This window comes from Gobio gobio (assembly GCF_949357685.1).
Source record: "Gobio gobio genome assembly, chromosome: 14".
Lineage (NCBI taxonomy): Eukaryota > Metazoa > Chordata > Actinopteri > Cypriniformes > Gobionidae > Gobio > Gobio gobio.
Window position 1 is genome coordinate 41,415,132 of NC_137107.1, and position 21,202 is coordinate 41,436,333.

Sequence of the window (21,202 nt, forward strand, 5' to 3'; positions counted from 1 at the left end):
TACGCATCATGTTTGAGCTTCCTCTAGAACCAATGAGGTTCATTCTCGTGTTACGCAGCACGTTTGAGCTTCCTCAAGAACCAATGAGGTTCATTCTCGTGTTACGCAGCACGTTTGAGCTTCCTCAAGAACCAATGAGGTTCATTCTCGTGTTACGCATCACGTTTGAGCTTCCTCTAGAACCAATGAGGTTCATTCTCGTGTTACGCAGCACGTTTGAGCTTCCTCAAGAACCAATGAGGTTCATTCTTGTTACGCATCACGTTTGAGCTTCCTCAAGAACCAATGAGGTTCATTCTTGTTACGCATCACGTTTGAGCTTCCTCAAGAACCAATGAGGTTCATTCTCGTGTTACGCAGCACGTTTGAGCTTCCTCAAGAACCAATGAGGTTCATTCTTGTTACGCATCACGTTTGAGCTTCCTCAAGGTTCCTCGAGGTTCATTGTCATGTGTAACACTTCTGTTTACGTTCGATGAAATGTGTGAATAAAAGAATAAATTCAATCTGTTCATCATATAAAGTGAATGTGTCTCTTCAGAAGATTTGGACTTAACTGCTTGATTCATATGGGTGTTTTCCGATCTCTTTATGAACTTTTTGAAGCATCAAAGTGGTAGTTGCATAGCTGTCAATGGAGGGACAGAAAGCTCTCAGATTCCATCAAAAAGATCTTCATTTTTGATCCAAAGATGAACGAAAGTCTTACGGGTTTGGAACAACATATATTTTTGGGTGAACTAACCCTTTAATATGACTAATCTACCAGACTACATTAATCAACAATAGTCATTTAAATAGTCAGATTAGATAAAAATCTCTCTTTAGGGTGACCTGCACTGCTTCACTTTCTATTTTTAGGTAAATAATCTAACTATATCCCTTATATTATAGTAGCTTAGTTAAAATCGCAGGGCCAAACTTGCGCTGTTTTTACAGATCATCACAGTGTGTTTGCAGTCCGTGATTACCCGTATTGGGACTTGAGGGGCATGAGGGGAGTGTTTGTGCAGGCCAAAGTGGTTTATCAGCTCCAAACACTTGCAGGATTTCCGGTTTGGGATTGTCCGTCCAATTCCTGAGTTCCACAGGAAGCGCGGAATAAAAAGCAGGAGAAAAACGCCCAAAACCATCTCATTCCTCGCCAGTCGGTTCACGGGGAGCATCGAGACGCTGACCACACGGCGCTCTTTATCAGAGAGAAGAAGAGTTTATAAGAAATGCTGGCGATGGAGAAGCGCGTCAGAGCGCGCGACAGGTGGATCGAATGGCCTCGAGCTCAGCGCGAGATCACGTGATTTTATTAACTGGGTGAGTGTGAACATTACTTACATTGGCATGGCAATTTTCTTTAAACTTCTGTAATAAGCCCTTAAATATTAAATAGGCTACCGAGTACTTCCCATACAATCAATTAAAATGTCTTGACATAACTATTTGAATGATGTAAATACAAATGAAATGTGCAATGCGTTCTGTCTTTCTGGAATTTTTTTTTTTGAATAATTAATTGTTTATAATAATGTCTTTTAAAAAAACGGACAACTTTTTACTGGTAGTGTAGGCTATTTATGTACTGATTTATTAACAGCAGATAATAATTGAATCAGGGTGATTTTAATTTGAACTACGGCGCGTTAAACACACAGGGTTCAGATTCATTACACTACTCTTTTTTTTCCTGCGATCTTTCATATTTCTCGGTGCGTGACCCGGTAAACTGAGCTGCTGCGCGTGAATTCCAGTAGCGATGACGTCATGCGGAGCGAGGGTCTCCCGAGTGTTTCTCCCGGGACGTCCCGGTGAAGGAGGGGCAGTAGTGGTGTGGTTACCCCCCTGCACGCTTTGACAGTTGTGAGGGAACTCAACTGAGTGTGCAAAAAACCCTCCTAAACGCGGAGAGCAGAGCTACGGGAAGCGCGCGCAGGAGTCTCGTGCCAGCGCAACTTTGGGCACATGCGTGTTTTTTGGACTATTTATATTATTCCACGTCTGTCCTCAAAGTTTGGTGGGAAACTTCGTTTTTGGGACGCGCTCTGGGACCACTCTCTTTCTTTCTCCATTTACATCCACGCAGCGGTTAATCTCGTGAACAGTGAGTCATTGCACAAATATATATTTTATACTGTTTATGTAAAGTCATGCATGCAGCATGCGTTTAATCATAATCTATTTGCTCATGCAACATCTTAGTGCAGGTCATTATGTGTGTGTGTGTGTGTGTGTGTATTACAATATAATTGTCATTAGATTAGACTGAACTGGACCAACATTGGAATCTGTGAATGGTCGCAAATAATGTTGTATGAAAACAGCGCCGCCTGCTGGTCATTTACCGTTAAAGCGACCAGACTGCAAACTGTAATTGCACCTCAGGTTCAGAATAGCATACTTTTACTATTACTGAATTATTTAGCATGCATAGGCCTACTGCATAGTTTGCGTAAAATACTCGAATAACCTACTTAGCCAAAATTTTTGGTCTTCAATTTCCAGTGTGATGAATAAAGTGGCTATTAATTGCTTTTTGAAATGGAATAGTTTACTATATACATGGAATAGTAAGGTTTTTTTTGCGCACCAACACTTAAAAAAAACAATATGCCAAATGTATTATCACTAGACATCACTTACTAAATTAAACATAGACTTTTCATTGTGGTGATAATGTTGCAAACTACTTTTATAAATGCGTATATTGCACATTGTTTCACATACTACTCAGTAGTGTGCAGTATATAGCTACTGCACACTAGGCAGTATGCTAGTATTCCATTCCAAACATAAACACACACACACACACACACACACACACACACACACACACACACACACACACACACACACACACTAAAGGCTGGCCCTCCAAACTGCTTCCGCTTCTAATTAGTGCCATTATTTGTGATTATATGCAGTGATTTGGATCTAAATGTCGGTGTGTGTTGACATATTCACTTTGAGGCTTTTTTGTGCTATGGTTTTTAAATGTACACTTTGAACTTATATATATAAATGTACCACGCTTTGCTTTGTGATTCAATGATTATTGTTGGGCAGAAAATGCTGAAAGTTTGGCACCATAATATCCTTTCTCTTATTCTTTATTTTGTCCTTAACCATAACTAATGGCTAATTATCTTCATGCAACATCACTAGCGAGTAAACCCAAGTTTATTTGCTCGGAGACCGTGAGTCAGAGATCTGGCAGCGTTTATATAAGACACGTGCTAAGTGTTTACATATGACGGCAATCAGATGAATTGTGAGAGACGCACACATATACAGTTTCTGTAACTCAAACAGCCTGCAGGTATGGACCTGTATAAACCATTAAGAGTTTGGCAGGAGATCAGTATAAAAAAAGTCATCCAGAAGTCCTAAACCACTTTACTGCCTCATTGTGGTGTCAGACGTTCTGCGGTGGGTCGTCCGACTCAAACTGGAGACACGTGAAAACATTATCTGACCCACAATCCTGAGGTGGAGATTTCAAAGCTCTCCGGCTGCTGTAGAGGGGCTCGGAGCTGTGGAAAGTTATGTTAACAAATCTGATATTAACCACCAGACGCACATACAGAAACACAGTAACACACCTGAGATGAGGAATCGCACTCGATTAGCTTAGCCAGTTGCACACACCTCAGTGCTGGAGGAGCTAAGCTAAGCTAACAAGACAATGCTCAAACAAACATTAAAGCATAAACAAACTTTTTTTATTTTATCTACAGGTTTATTCACAAATGATATTTCTCTTGCTTGGCTCGCCATCTTGGGTGGATTTCTTCCCCCACAGATCTTGATGCAATGCATTCTGGGCTTGTTTCCTGCGTAAATGATGACATCACAGGCAGTGTTTGCGCACGAAGGCACCTCACGAAACGATCTTTAATGATCTGCGGCTAAATAGCAAAAGCTTTAATGATAACTAAGGGAATATTTAATTACTATAATAGTAATTTCTCACTAGAAATGACATCAAAAGTGGAAAACGTTGGTCAAAAACATCCATTTACACACAAACTGACCACCAACCCTAACATTTAGGTGGCATCTTTTTTTTTTAGCTTAAATGTCTTAGCTTAACAGCATTGTGGGATATCAAAGGCAGTAAAAGATACATCTATGCTGCCAAAAAAATCATCAGTTGACGGTACCTCAGGGGACAGGAAGTGAGGCTAAAGGTCCATTCACACCAAGAACGATAACTATAAAGATAGCTATATTAGCGTCCACACCAACAGACAATATGGTTCTGTTTATTCTGAGTGCATGCTTGTCTGTCACTTTAAATGCTCGAGCTCTTTACTTCACAATGGATTCTGATTGGCTGTCAATGTTTTTTATTGGAATGCATCCTTTGAAGGCCACATTTTTAATCTTTCGTATGGAATATGGAAAATGGAAATATATTTGAATTTGTTTAAACTATTAAATACCCTTGTGGAAAAGTAGTACACGACTTTACCATACTTTTATACTAATACTTAAGTGCGAACTGAATGTAATGTTCGGACACTTATTTATATTAAATGCTATTAGTTGAACTTAAGAGTGTATATTGGCATATTTAAGAAGGACTTAAGTACACCTTTATTTGTAATTTCATAATTCTATTGTCTTTGAAATATGGTTAAAGTGTACTGGCGAACATACCGGTAAACTAAAATTGAATGTAATTTCCATTGAAACCTGTATGTCATGTATATAAATATGCTAGTAATTACACATTTTCAATGATTAAGTTGCATTTTGGTGCATTTAAAGGTCCCGTTTTTCGTGTTTTTTTGAAGCTTTGATTGTGTTAACAGTGTGCAATATAACATGTGTTCATGTTTCGCGTGTAAAAAAACACAGTATTTTTCACACAATTTACTTATCTGTATACTGCTGTTTTCACTGTCCTCAAAACGGCTTGAAAGATTTCCCTGTTCTATGAAGTCCCTCCTTCAGAAACACGTAAAGAGTTCTGATTGTGCCAGCGGTTCCCGTGTTGTGATTCGACAGCAGCTTAGTGCACGCAGAGCGCACGTTACCGGAAAGGTCACGCCTCTCACCATAACGGGGATGCATGCGCTCAATGATCTCTAAGTACAGCGTCCCTGGGAAAGCCAAACAAAGGTGACTTGACTCCGGGATGAAAATAACAGCATCTCGACGACATGGCAACAAACAAACTATACGAACGCAACACTTCCTATTCTCCACGCGGGAGCAACAAGACCACGCCCCCTTTTTTCGCGCGTTCTTGTGGGCGGAGGTTAGTCGACAAACTGCTCTACTGACGTAATTAAAGCAGGAAATACCAGGATGTAGTCCTAACCAGCCGTTCGCTGTAGGCTTTGAAAGGGAACTTCTGTTAAATAAAATATCTCGCTTGGCATTGAACTTTGAGCTTTATAATTTTACAGGTATTATAAATGCTCTAACAGCAACATTACACACTAACTAAAGTTTGAAAAATGGGATCACGAAGAACAGGACCTTTAAAATATATTTACATAATGTAATATTAGAGTTAAAATGATAATCAAGCACTTTACACATGCTTTAATGTTAGTCAACATATCAAAATAAGTGTACTTCTATAAACCATGGCAAAAATAAATGATTTGAAATGTACTTTAAAGTAAAACTTGAGCTTTTGCATTTTTTAAAAGTAAACTTTTAAGAGTACACTTAAAGGTGCAGTGTGTAATATTTACGAGGATCTATTGACAGAAATGCAATATAATATACAACTATTTTTCAGTGGTGTAGACCTTACATAATGAACCATTATGTTTTTATTACCTTAGAATGAGCCATTTCCATCTGAACACACCGCGGGTCCCCTTAGAGTGAAATCGGCATTTTGCACCGTCATGTTTCTACAGTAGCCCTAAACGGACAAACTGCTCTACAAAGAGTGCTAGCTACTCTCTGCTGTCTCAGGCAACGAAATTTTTGTCCTGTGTGGGCCACCGTAGCTTCTCTATGTGCTTCGAAAGGGAGGGGTGAGCGGTTGCAGTTCGCTACCTCACCACTAGATGCTGCTAACATTTACACACTGCACCTTTAAGTTAATATTATATTATCTGCATGTACAGTTTTTAAAAAAATATATACTTTAAGATTAAGTAAACTACAAGTACACATTCAATACAATTAAGTGCATGCTTGTTTTGGTATTTAATTAATTTTTTCATGTTTTATGGGGACCTTCCATAAAGATAATGATTTTTATACTGTACAATCTTTATCTTCTACCCCCTACCCCTAAACTTACCTATCCCAGAAACACATGCAGAACACTAGATTTAAATACAAACATGTTTCGGACAATTTATTAGCCTTTTTAACAGTGAGGACCGGTAAAATGTCCTCACTAGGCGGCTGTCATAATGTTTTACTATATAAGTGAGGAAATTTGTCTCTCACAAGTATAGCCAAAACTGTACACAACACACACACACAGGTGTGGTAGGTATAATGGCTGAGGCTTTAGGGTTGTTGTCAAAAGCTCTCTAGGGAAAACTGAGACCTGTTTTACTCCGCGCTCTAAACCTGAACTCATTAAACCAGCAATAACCTAATGATTACTGTAAGCTGTTCAAGATGAGAGAACACACGTGTGTGTACATGCGCATACAAGTTCAAATGAACTTCAGGAAGAAAAATGACTTTTAATATATCTGACTTTGTAAAGTCTCAGTTTCATCTGAAGCAGAGATTTGTTCATGCATGTGCGTGGCGGGACGACATGTTAAATGCTGTTTCAGTAATCAAAGCCATGTTTTCAATAACACGCTCTTATTAAAATAATATTTAAAACCACGTTACCGATGGAAATGTATCTTCATTACACCCAAATGAAAACAGCCAGTACTGTTATAAAGCATGCGAAAATGTGCGTACTTATGTAAACGCACATTTCTCAGAACCGTGTTTGATTCAATTAACTGTGATTTGTAACAAATGCACATCTTAATGATGATTAATTTTCTCTCATTTTCTGCCTTTAAAAGTGCATTAACTCTCTCATGTTTAAACATGAAACAGGTCATAACGGTGCGCTAGCTTATGGGAAATCGTTACAAATTGTAAGTTTTTTTTATTCTTAATGTCTACCTGAAGAACAGTTCTGTGTGTTGTATGTACAGTATGATGAGATCCAGCTGTTCAATAAGAAGGCATGGCAGAAATAACATTTTGTTAAGACTATAGTTCAGATCTGAGGTAAAAACAATACTGTACTCTGATGTGGACATAACACACACAGTTTCTGCCGTTCTCATGTGAATCTTGAGTACCTCTAGAGTAGTATTGCATCCTTCATATCTCCTAAGAGTCTTTAGTTTTTGTAGGCGTGTAGTGGGCGGAGCTAAAGAGTCATGAGCGCAAGCGCACACACACGACACATCCTGGCATTAACCCTGGATAACTTTCGATTCACTAAACATTCGTGTTGTTGACATTATATGCACTTGCGCGCTGATTCCCAACAAAACACAGACATTTGATGCAGTTTCGACTCATGACCGGGAACAAACAAACACACTTGCAGAACTCCATTGCTGCTTCGGAAAAACAGCATCCACTGTTTCCTTAACGCTGGGTTATTTGGGAAGCGGAACAAGGTTGTCTTTCCCTCACAACCAGAAACACACTTCTTTTGTGACATTGTTGATTTTGTGGTCTAAACGACAGCGCTGCCGACGGCTCCCATAACCCGACGAAACTCGTTGATGGCCATGCTCTTGCTCTCGCTCTGGTTGTCGTGCTCACACACTCATCCGGGAGAAGTGGCCATACAAGGAGTTCCACCCTTTATGACGTCATACAGGGCCATACTCGGAAAAATCCTTTCCAAAATTTGTTTGAATCCTGAAGGAGTGTACAAAATACTCCTTCATATGTCCAACTCGGGTTGAAAAAAAAAATTGCCATGTTTAGCATGAGAATCCAGCTCGTTAACAGTGTAAATAAGTCAGAATGCCTGAAAGAGCATTACAGGAGTCATAACCTTTATATTATTATCACATACTATTGCTATTGTACCTTCAAGACTGTATATAATGTTTTATCTATCTCTCTCTCTCTCAGGTAACTGCTTGACTGGGTGTACCTGAGGGGGACAGACGCACCTGAAGTCTCTCTTCCTGCTGTCAGACACACCTGAGAGAGAGCGAGAGAGAGATGTACACAGCGGTCCTGCTCTCCTCCTCTCTGTTTCTCCTGCATGTGACCTGCACGCCTCAGAGTCATGGCCACCACGGGTAACGCACACAGTAGTGACTTCTCTACTATATACACTCACCTAAAGGATTATTAGGAACACCATACGAATACTGTGTTTGACCCCCTTTCGCCTTCAGAACTGCCTTAATTCTACGTGGCATTGATTCAACAAGGTGCTGAAAGCATTCTTTAGAAATGTTGGCCCATATTGATAGGATAGCATCTTGCAGTTGATGGAGATTTGTGGGATGCACATCCAGGGCACGAAGCTCCCGTTCCACCACATCCCAAAGATGCTCTATTGGGTTGAGATCTGATGACTGTGGGGGCCATTTTAGTACAGTGAACTCATTGTCATGTTCAAGAAACCAATTTGAAATGATTCGAGCTTTGTGACATGGTGCATTATCCTGCTGGAAGTAGCCATCAGAGGATGGGTACATGGTGGTCATAAAGGGATGGACATGGTCAGAAACAATGCTCAGGTAGGCCGTGGCATTTAAACGATGCCCAATTGGCACTAAGGGGCCTAAAGTGTGTCAAGAAAACATCCCCCACACCATTACACCACCACCACCAGCCTGCACAGTGGTAACAAGGCATGATGGGTCCACATTCTCATTCTGTTTACGCCAAATTCTGACTCTACCATCTGAATGTCTCAACAGAAATCGAGACTCATCAGACCAGGCAACATTTTTCCAGTCTTCAACTGTCCAATTTTGGTGATCTCGTGCAAATTGTAGCCTCTTTTTCCTATTTGTAGTGGAGATGAGTGGTAGCCGGTGGGGTCTTCTGCTGTTGTAGCCCATCCGCCTCAAGGTTGTGCGTGTTGTGGCTTCACAAATGCTTTGCTGCATACCTCGGTTGTAACGAGTGGTTATTTCAGTCAAAGTTGCTCTTCTATCAGCTTGAATCAGTCGGCCCATTCTCCTCTGACCTCTAGCATCAACAAGGCATTTTCGCCCACAGCACTGCCGCATACTGGATGTTTTTCCCTTTTCACACCATTCTTTCTAAACCCTAGAAATGGTTGTGCGTGAAAATCCCAGTAACTGAGCAGATTGTGAAATACTCAGACCGGCCCGTCTGGCACCAACAACCATGCCACGCTCAAAATTGCTTAAATCACCTTTCTTTCCCATTCTGACATTCAGTTTGGAGTTCAGGAGATTGTCTTGACCAGGACCACACCCCTAAATGCATTGAAGCAACTGCCATGTGATTGGTTGATTAGATAATTGCATTAATGAGAAATTGAACAGGTGTTCCTAATAATCCTTTAGGTGAGTGTATATTCATACTATACAACATACTTTTTTTTAACGGTGGTGAAGTAAATTCAAATGTAGTAGCTACTCAGACAGTACCCAATTTCAGACACAGTGGTAGTGTCAGGAAATGTCAATTCACATGCTCTTGGGCCTCATGGGGTCATGGGTCACTATAAGGTTAAAGGTCAACGCATATAATAGCAGCTAATTACACCAGTCAGTCAAGTCCCGTTACAACTGATGGACAGCAATACACAAACAATAATGCAAATGTATTTCCCAGCATTATATAACACACACATTTCAATGCATAATATAATAAGATTATAATAAATATAATAAGAATACAATACATATAATACAATATGTTAGTTGTTATTAGTTATTAATAAAAAAAAAATGTAATAATTTATATAAATGTATATAAATATTATATAAATATAATATATTTTTATGTGAAGATTGATAATATTCAAGATGTGATTACGCAAGCTGTACACACCTTTGGGTCAGTAAGAAGTTTTTAAAGTTTTTTTGTGTTCCAGGAGGAGAGTGTGTGTTGGAGATGCGTGGAGTCGCCGTGTGTCCTACAGCACAGAGTCGTTCCTTCAGCCTGTACACAAACCCTACATCACCATGTGCCAAAACCACCGCATGTGTAGCACATACAAGTAAGAACACACAAAAACACAAGAAATATATATTATACGCCATAATGTATCAGCATTTCACTGGAATGTGTGTTTTACAGGACCATCTACAGGGTTTCTTACAGGCAGGTGAGCAGAGCAGCTCCTAATTTACACAGTTACCCAGAATGCTGTCCAGGATGGCGACGCATACATTCACACAACTGTAACCAAGGTAACCGGAGGTCTACAAGTCATATTGGGAAACTAGAGCTCAGAATGTGTTTTCACATTTGGATTCATTCATGCATATGTGTGTGTATTTCCTGTAGCGGTGTGTGAGCAGTCTTGTGCGAATGGCGGATCGTGTATAAGGCCTAATCACTGTGAGTGTCCGAGAGGATGGACGGGACGATACTGTCAGACAGGTACTCACAAACACACACTATTCATTTACTGTTATGTTCATGGCGCATGCTTTTAAGGATACGGGTGGTTTAATAGAACAAACCCAACTAAAACATCAATACAAATAAAATAAATCAATCTATCTATCTATTTATCTCACTGTTTGTCTGTCTACCTACCTGTCTATCTGTCTATCCATCAATATCAGTCAGTCTGTCTGTCTGTCTGTCTGTCTGTCTGTCTGTCTGTCTGTCTGTCTGTCTGTCTATCTATCTATCTATCTATCTATCTATCTATCTATCTGTCTATCTGTCTATCTGTCTATCTGTCTATCTGTCTCTGTCTATCTGTCTATCTGTCTATCCGTCTATCCGTCCATCCATCCGTCCGTCCATCCATCCATCCATCCATCAGTCTGTCTGTCTACCTATCTGTCTATCTATCCATCCATCCATCCATCCATCCATCCGTCCGTCCATCCATCCATCCATCCATCCGTCCGTCTGTCTATAATTACCTAATTGTACAAAATATGTATGAAATATATAATTATAGAAAGCAGTGTAAAGGTGGCATATGGATAGAAAGCACTTGCTTTGTACACTTATTGTAAAGGGCTCATATGGAAAACCTTTTCACTGCTCCTTATAATTATATATTTACAAAATGGTTTAAGACTGGAAAGTGGTCGTGAGAAACTTAATTTGGATGCTTTTGTTGCAAGAAAGCTTTACTAACAATATAAATGGGCTTTGGGGTGAAAAGACAGTGGTTCTTTTAAAAGACGTCTCTCTCTCTCTCAGATGTGGATGAGTGTAAGGAAGGTCATCGCTGCTCACAGAAGTGTGTGAATACGCTGGGGAGTTATCGGTGCGTGTGTCAGGAGGGATTCAGTCTGGCTGAAGATGAAATAACGTGTTCAAGAATTACTCCCCCCTCCCTGCCGCCCGTCGCCCCTCCAAAACCAGACGATCCCTCATCCAGTAGCGATGCTGGTAAGACATATATACATTATAATCAGCCGCAGACATGCTGATGTAGAAACTCATCATCCTCACTGGCTTAACACTCGAACTCAGAGGATCAGATACAAGAACGATAAATCTCCAGACAGATACCAGTCACACTTTTAAATAGTAAGACCATCAAAACCATGAAATAAAAATAATTATTGCTTTGATGCTAGAAATTTAATTTAGTTTGACAAGGGACAAATTGTGATGGCTAGACGACTGGGTCAGAGCATCTCCAAAACTGCAGCTCTTGTGGGGTGTTCCCGGTCTGCAGTGGTCAGTATCTATCAAAAGTGGTCCAAGGAAGGAACAGTGGTGAACCGGCGACAGGGTCATCAAGAGTGGCCAAGGCTCATTGATGCACGTTGGGAGCGAAGGCTGGCCCGTGTGGTCCGATCAAACAGACGAGCTACTGTAGCTCAGATTGCTCAAGAAGCTAATGCTGGTTCTGATAGAAAGGTGTCAGAATACACAGTGCATCGCAGTTTGTTGTGTATGGGGTGGCATAGCCGCAGACCAGTCAGGGTGCCCAAGCTGACCCCTGTCCACCGCCGAAAGCGACAACAGTGGGCACGTGAGCATTGGAACTGGACGGCAGAGAAATGGAAGAAGGTGGCATGGTCTGATGACGTTTTCTTTTACATCACGTGGATGGCCGGGTATGTGTGTGTTGCTTACCTGGGGAACACATGGCACCAGGATGCACTATGGGAAGAAGGCAAGCCGGCGGAGGCAGTGATGCTTTGGCCAATGTTCTGCTGGGAAACCTTGGGTCCTGCCATCCATGTGGATGTTACTTTGACACGTACCACCTAAGCATTGTTGCAGGCCATGTACACCCTTTCATGGAAACGGTATTCCCTGGTGGCTGTGGCTCTTTCAGCAGGATAATGCGTCCTGCCACAAAGCAAAAATGGTTCCAGAACGGTTTGAGGAGCACAACAACGAGTTTGAGGTGTTGACTTGGCCTCTGTGGGATGTGCTGAACAAACAAGTCCGATCCATGGAGGCCCCACCTCGCAACTTACAGGACTTAAAGGTTCTGCTGCTAACATCTTGGTGCCAGATACCACAGCACACCTTTAGGTGGAGTCAATGCCTCGACGGGTCAGGGCTGTTTTGGCAGCAAAAGGGGGACCAACAATATTAGTTCATAATGTTATACCTGATCGGTGTATATATACTGTATATATAATTTCTAGCATCAAAGCATAATCCTAATCCTACATAGAACAACCATTGTTTTAAAGATCATGTCAAGTTTGTCCAAATGTTTTTCTGGTAGCGTATACTGTACGTTTCACCCCAATGTGCTTATTTCTAAAACATACTAACATGATGTACTTTTTTGTGACATCAGGACAAACTACAACATTTTGAGTATACAGTAGAAGCATTGGACCACACTACTATATATTACAATTGAATTGTAATACCACAGAGCCCTGTTCATATTCATCTAAATTATTCAGCTTATAATTCATTATAAGTTCACACATTTATAAACTACTGTGGCAGTTTTGGTCTCGCATTCCTGACCACTTTTCTGCAACTGAAAATGTGGGAAGAGAACGGTCTCAGATTCCTCTTTTCCATTGCACAAGGGGTTGTGGGCAATATTAACCAAAAAAGCATGCGCACATGCATACTTCACAAATCCACTAGAAAAACCCGACACTTTTTGCATACTGCTTGCAAAGTACTATGAATAGAGTAAACATACTATTTAGGAAGACTAGTACACAAAAGCATTTAGAAAAGAAAACAAGTGAAAATGGCCATGAGAATGAGGTCATGCAACTACAGTGTGTCAAAATATGTCATATTATACTGTTATCCCGCAGTATATAAGTGTGTTTCCCCTCTAGCGCCGCCTGCAGGTGGGACCCTGACCAGCCTCACGGTTCATTATTACTTTTGGTACGCGCTATGCCACTCTCAACTCGTACCGTGAGTAATAGTGCACTGTGACTGGTGACCACAGCGACAACATACGGACCGACCACAGACCTGGACCACATCCTTCTGCCACCAAACAGACCACCTGAACAACCTTATTCAACAGAGACACATGGTTTCTATGAAAATACAAGTCTTGGCTGCAGTAGCTCTCATTGACCTTCTTTGTTAAAGGGATAGTTCACCCAAAAAGGAAAATTCTGTCATCGTTTACTTGCCCTCATGTCATTCCAAACCGAGTGGGTTTGTCCAAATTTGTCCACGATCACGTTATGATGAACAGATTGAATTTAGGCTTTTATTAAGCGCACAATATCAGTCCAAAGATATGTTGTCTTTTATTTCTTTAACGGATCTTGACAATAAATATTTCCCCCCAGATTTTTCCCTACCCTTTTTTATTAATTTTATAGATTTTTAATGTAATGTATATTTTAATTTTAATGAATTATAAATATTTCAAGACAAATATTTCTTTAGTATTAAATTATAATAAAAAAAACATGTAACTATGACAACTAAACAAATTATATTTATTTATTTACGAAACACCACTGATTTACTTATAATTTTATCCTAGTGACTCATGTAATAGTGTTATTTGTGTATTATTTATATACTATTATTGTTTTGTATATGAATATTTTGTATTATCTTTTTTTATTTCAGTTTTCATTTTCTTTTTGGTTTAAATTTAATTAATTTTGTTTATTTTATTTTATTTTTTTAAATATTAGGATTATATTATTTCTTATTTTAAGTTTCCGTTTTAGTTTAATTTTATTCATTTTTTTCCAGTTAGTTGCCTTTAAAAATAAATAAATTAATAAATTTATTTTTTTAAATATATATATATATATATATATATATATATATATATATATATATATATATATATATATATATATATATATATATATATATATATATATATATATATATATTATATTGAAATAAAGCTAAAAAAAATAATTTAATTAAAAAAAATAATAAATAATTATATATATATATATATATATATATATATATATATATATATATATAATTTTTTTTTTTTTTTTTTTAAAGCTTTATTTCAATTAACAAAAAAAAAAATAGTTTTAATGATAATTAAATTTGCTGAAAAAACAGCAAAAAAACAGCAAAAACAGCATTAAAGTCAAAGTCCCTTTAAGGCAAGTCATTTCACTCGGCGGCCATCTTTGAAACAAAATCAAATTCTCCAAAGCTGTTTTTCAAACTTAAGATTAAAATTCTTTTTTGAAATCACCAACGAAATCTGACAACTGTCTCATAAATTTAGTTTCTAAATGCTCAAAACATGACACAAAAATCAATTTTTCAGAGGAACCAATGCGATTCCAGACCAGTCAATGTGCCAGTGTCGCCACTTTCCAAATTGCCGATTGGCTCTTTTATTTAGAAGGCGGGGCTTATTCCGCCATATTGCGAGTTGCACTTTCTCCCATTCAACACGAGTGCACCATCTTTGTATATCCAAAGTCTTTGCTAAAGTTAAAGTTTGAGTACTTCAGTGAAGTTCCTATGAGAACCCACTGAACATTAAACTCTCCCTCTGTCTGTCTGTCTCTATACTATGCCAAAACTAGCTTGTGTTTTTAAGCCTGTTGGCAGCGTCTCCTCTCTATTCCTTTGTTTCTTCATCTTTTCTCTCCCTACACTATTTCATATCTGTCTGCGATTTAAAAATAACAGCACGAACAGAACCTCCTCTGGCCCTAAATAGTCATGTTTCCTAGCGACAGGCTAAAATCATCGCCACTCGCTCTCATTGTTGGCTGGAGCTCAAACACGCATTCCTGGAGTTTGCTGACTAGAAAGTACAAGAGGGCAGTACATTTTCACATCTGAGCAATAATGTCTGAATCCAGGCAGTTGAAAGCAAGTAGTAATCTAAACCTAGGTTTGTTGGAAACTGTTTCTGTGTGGGAATGTTTCATTTCTGTATTAATTTTTAGATATCATAGGGAAAGTATTTCAAAGTTAACCTTTAAGTGACCCCACACACTAGTTTCTCTGTTCCCACACTAGTCAAATCTGTTGAGTTTGACCCTGGCCCACCCGGAGGCACACGCACACATGTGTCTGGTGGGACGTCCACTGGGACTCAAGGTGTAGAAGCTCAGTTTACTCAACCTGTCATCAGACTCACTGACCAGCAAGAGGAGTTCCCTCACAAACATGTTCCATGAGAAACACAGTTTACACCAAATATGACTCTTCCTACAGAAATAAATAATGAAAAATAAGATTAATGTACAAAATACAACTTAATAAAATATTATTTGAACTAATAATAATTTGTTTTAAACTGAAAATGTATAGTTTAAACTATACTCCAAATAATAATTTATTTAAATATTATTTAAACTATAATAAGAGATTTTAATTATTTAAATTTTTTTTATTTAATTCTCACTGACCAGCAAAAGTAATTTGCTTGCACTTACACATTTTGTAAAAAAAAAAAAAACATTGAATGGAAATTAAATAAAAATAAGATTACTGTAAAAATAATAATAATAATAATAATTAAAATATATTTTTGAGATGAGATTTCTTTCAAACACTGAAAGCATGTTTTTCTTCAGCCTGACTGACCAGCAAGAGTAATTTGCTTACACTTAAACATTTAGTAAACATTTTTAAATGAAAATTAAATAAAAAATAAGATTAATGTAACAAAATATAAAAATATGAATTGTTTAAAGTATTTTAAAAAAATTATATGAGATGTGTTTCAGGCAGTGTAAGCTTCTAAATCTGTCATCTGTCTTACTGACCCTAAAGAATAGTTTGCTTACAAACATTTAGACCAAATGTTATTCACCAATTACTGTTGCAACAGTAAAAATATTCAAAAATCAATAAAAAAATTAAATGAATGTTAAAAAACATATTTATTTAATTAAATATTTAATAAAAACCTTTTAAAAGTATTTTTATTTTTGATGACAGTGATAGCTAATACCAGATTTGTTTTTTCTGTAGTATCAAAAACAATCTGTTATTTATGATATTATTTGAGATTTTCATAAATACATTTAAAAATGTATAATTTTAAAAAGTAATGTAAACATGTTTTTCTTGCATTAACTGTTTTTTAGTTTTCCATTCATGCATTTCTATGACTTGCTGGTTTTGCATATTTTCGAGAGCTCTGATAGTTATGTCATTTCGACCTCATCAACTATTGTACAAATACTTTGTTGAGTTTATGGGGCCCTAAGTCCCAGAAAGCTTGAGTTTAAAACGACATTAGTGTCATCAGACAGACGAACAGGAAGCTGAATGTTTAGCTGTATGATGAGGGTGATTTTGCACTGCTGTACAGGACTTGTAGCTGCTGTTGGCTCAGTCCGTAGCTCGCATTCCAGATCTATCAAACTCAGACTGCTGGGGGTCACTGTTTTCCCTCACACAAATCTCCTCTCGCTCTCTCCCACGTGTCTTCATAACACGCACATCTGGGACAAATTGACTGAGCTTCAGTGTGCGTCTGTGGAAGCAGCCAAATCAAACGCTGAGGAAAATATGCGTGTGTGTGTGTGCGCACAACCCATTGACTAAAGTGATAGAGCTCACAACCCAAAACATTCAGAACAACAGCCAACGGGCGGGACTTACTGAGCTCTAAAATGATTGGGTCTTATGTCCATTTACAAAAACAACTAATCATCGGTTACTCCTTATTGAAGCTTGTGATGAAATATGTCCTCATTTCATGTGGAGTGCAAAAGTCTGAAAACACTGGGATTTCTACATTTTAACCTGGAAATGAACAAAGTTGTTGGTTTTTTAATCATTTTAAGCAAAGAGATATGATATAAGGAAGAAATGTTTCCGTTTCTGCACTCTTTCTAGGTCACAATAAACAAGTTAGTGACTCATGACTCTTTGCAAAGACGGACAGATGTTCCTTTTGGACACAATTATGCTGAAAAATAAGATTTTGATTATTAGATTTTGTTTTGGCCAATCTGAGTGCTGCTGTCATTAAAGCAAAAGGGGACAAACAAAATGTCATATAAAAAAAGAATAAATTAAAACATTATTTATTTATTAAATAAATAGATTTAATTAAATGAATAAATATTTTTTAATAAAGAATGTATCAATACATTTTTTTAAATACATAATTTATTTAATAAATAATTTAATAAACAAAATAATGTATTTAATAAATGAATAATTTAAAATAATGTAATAAAATAAAAATAAACATAAAATATATAATTACATAATTTATGTAATAAATCATTTAAAATAAGTTAATAAAATAAATGAATGGCAAATTTAATAATAAACAATACTTATTTTAATAAATAGGTTTTTAATAAATATGTAATAAATAAATAAATAAATAAAATATTGTAATAAAATAAATGAAAAAAAAACGCAAATAAATCAAATACATAATGTGTTTAATAAATAATTTAATACATAAAATACATTATTCATTTAATAAATAAATAAGTTAAAATAAGTAAATAAAATAAATGAATAAATAAATGCAATACATTATTTATTTGTTTATTTATGCAATTATTTATTTAAAATAAAACTTAAAATGCTAAATACATTTTTAAGTTTATCTATGCCGATAATATAATTTGTAAAAAACAACAACAACAAAAAAACACTTTTTTAATTAAATAACAAATCAAAATTCACAAGGGGTCTCAGACTTTTGGACCCGAGTGCATATCCAAGTATTTGCATCATATACTTGCCAAACCTCAAAATTTCCTCCTCTGTCACCCCCTCCACTCATTCTCTTTCTTTCTATTTCTATTTCTGTTTCTGTCTGTCTTTCTATTCTTCTGTGGTCTTTGGTCTGCTCTGGGAGATCTTTGAATATTAATCACGGATTCATGCGAGCAGAAAACATGCAGTAAAACACTGCTTTCTGGAAGTCTTACAAAAGCTCACAGTCAGTTTGTGTGTTTGAACATAAATAACGCTTTTATTCAGAAAACACGCAAAGCCTGGATCTTAAAACATCAGAAATAGAGTTGTGCACTGCATTCTGGGTTTTAATGAAAGCTGAATGTCAGTGTGTGTGTGTGGTCTGTCTCTAATTTGTGTGTGTATTTCTTTTGTACTTAAAGGTGGAGGTTTGGGATTGGTGGAGAACGTTACTGAAGAAGTTCAGATGCTTAAAAACCGAGTGGAGCTCCTCGAGCAGGTCAGAAACGCGCACACACACACACACACACACACAAACCCCCTCAGGACACATCCTACTTCAAACGACAGGAAACTGTAGCACGTTTGCCAAGAGAGGTTATTGGTTCAAAGCCTTGCTAATGGTTTAATTAAAAGCAGTAGTCAACCTCACACATCACAGGTTCTCAAACATAAAACAGATTCAGGTCTTTACCGTCTTTGTAGGTCGGAAAACAGTGTGTTTGGCAGATATTGCTAGTAAATAATAGTTTGTTTAGTCAATACCACAGGAACAGTACGTATTACATAGTCACATTATTAACAACATTAGTTGCCAAAAAAAAGTTATATGAATTTCATTGCTTTTAAAATATTACATGTTTTCAGCACTAACAAAAGGTTTAAGACATAATTTATTAGATCTGCTACCCTGCTGCTGGCATGAGTGAAGACATGAACATAAACAGTGAATATGAATAGGTTAATAATGAATAGGCTATGAGCTGCTGCAAGGAAAGTAGGAAGAACCCCCTAGCAGATTTAGGCAGGTGGTGCTGGGGAAGGTGGAGGTCTAGGGAAATTCCCATGGCGCAAAACAATGAGTTGAGCCAGTTTGGGATGGAAATAAATAGGTTGCGTAGATAGAACAAACAGATCGATTGGCCAAAGCAGCTGGCTTTAAAGGGGTGGTTGAGAATGATTTCACTTTTTTAACTTTAGTTAGTGCGTGATGTTGCTGTTTGAGCATAAACAACATCTGCAAAGTTACGACGCTCAAAGTTCAAAGCAAAGGGAGATATTTCCTTTGAAAGAAATCGCTTTTTAAGGACTACAACAAATGGCTGGTAGGGACTACAACGAGCTTCCTCCCGGGTTAGTGACATCACTAACCCTGAAATTTACATAAACCCCACCCCCGTGAACACACAACAAAGGGGGTGAGGCCATGTTGAGAATTTATAGATTATCATGACAGATTATACCAATCAATGACTAAAAGGCTGAACAGTTTCATTGCCTGTCTGCATGAGGTAATCAGAGCTGCTAACACAAGCTCTTGAAGCTCCGCCTGTGAGCAGCAGCTCATTTGCATTTAAAGGGACACACACAAAAACGGCATGTTTTTGCTCACCCTTAAAAAATGACAATTTTAACATGCTATAAAAAAATTATCTGTGGAGTATTTTGAGCTAAGACTTCACATACACACTCTGGATACATCAGAGACTTATTTTACATCTTGTAAAAAGGGGCAATTAACCTTTAAGAGAACCAGTTAGCTGCTCGGAAGAGGAAACATGTATATTTTAAAATGTAATTTACTGATGGCAAAGCTGAATTTTCAGCATCATTACTCATTTACATTAAACATTTCTGATTATTATCAATGTTGAAAACACTTGTGCTGATTCATATTTTTTCTGTGGAAATCACTCTAAAAAATGCTGGGTTAAAAATAACCCAAGTTGGGTTGAAAATGGACTAACCCAGCAATTGGGTTGTTTTAACCCAGCGGTTGGGTTAAATGTTTGCTTAAAACAACCCAATTGCTGGGTTAAAACAACCCAATAGCATGATACGTTTTTCCAACCCTTGATTCTTTGATAAATAGAAAGTTTAAAATAGCAGCATTTACCTTATTCTCATGTAAGAATACCTTACACTCTCTCTCTGTAGAAACTCGAGATGGTTCTGGCTCCCTTCACCACGCTCTTCCCCTTGGATGGTATGGGAGACAGTAACGGCTTCCTGCCTGAGAGGACCAACTTCCTGTCGCATTCTCTGCAGCAACTAGACCGTATCGACTCGCTCAGCGAGCAGGTCGGGTTCCTGGAGGAGCGAATCGGAGCCTGTAAGCATATATTCATGTGTATGAAACTTGTCTGTACAATCCGTTTCAATAGATAAAATAACAAAAACTTCTTACATGTTTCTTTATCAGGTGCCTGTCAGGAAAACTAGATGATCACTCAAAGATGGGCTGGATCCAAGTGAAACCAATATCTGATGTCTAAATGAACAACTGCAGCACTGATCATGGGGTCTGAACCTTGCAAACATGTTCAATCCACTTAAAGAGCATGTAGGGAAGCACAATGTCAAACACACAAACATCTGTTTGGCCAAAATGGAGTTTTATGGTGGATGGCCGGGTGCTTTGATTGTTTCGTAATGTTTTTCAGTGTATTTCTCTCATTTAATCTTGGTGTACGTGCAGCTGTATGGTCGCTTCATGTGTAAGTTTGGGTCTGGAGATATGTAAATTTATATATTTATAATTCCATGTTCTTCTCCGGAGTAGTTCTATTGGGAAACAAACTACAAAATTGTATTCTTTTTTTAAAGTATAATTTTTATGTTTACATTTTTTAAATAAAATTGATTAAACATTAAATGTTTCTAGAGTTTGTTGTTCGCAAAGTTTACAATTTGTATTGTATATACGTTTTCTACATTTAACAACCTGCTTTTTATTATGGAGCTACAATTGTCTGAAAATGTTTGTTTACAA

General features: G+C 37.5%; 2 protein-coding genes across 2 annotated transcripts in view; both read left to right on the forward strand.

Moving 5' to 3' along the window:
- Positions 1–21,202, forward strand: part of LOC307137960 (uncharacterized protein) — a 213,326-nt gene that overhangs the window by 38,067 nt on the left and 154,057 nt on the right. The window lies entirely within an intron of this gene.
- On the forward strand, positions 1,137–21,082 carry egfl7 (EGF-like-domain, multiple 7). The gene is made up of 9 exons (XM_079835275.1): positions 1,137–1,311; positions 8,083–8,255; positions 10,037–10,162; positions 10,243–10,355; positions 10,453–10,548; positions 11,332–11,523; positions 18,633–18,709; positions 20,368–20,542; positions 20,633–21,082. Exons 2-9 carry the CDS (start codon positions 8,176–8,178, stop codon positions 20,650–20,652), a joined length of 879 nt encoding a protein of 292 aa, XP_079691401.1. The 5' UTR covers positions 1,137–1,311; positions 8,083–8,175; the 3' UTR covers positions 20,653–21,082.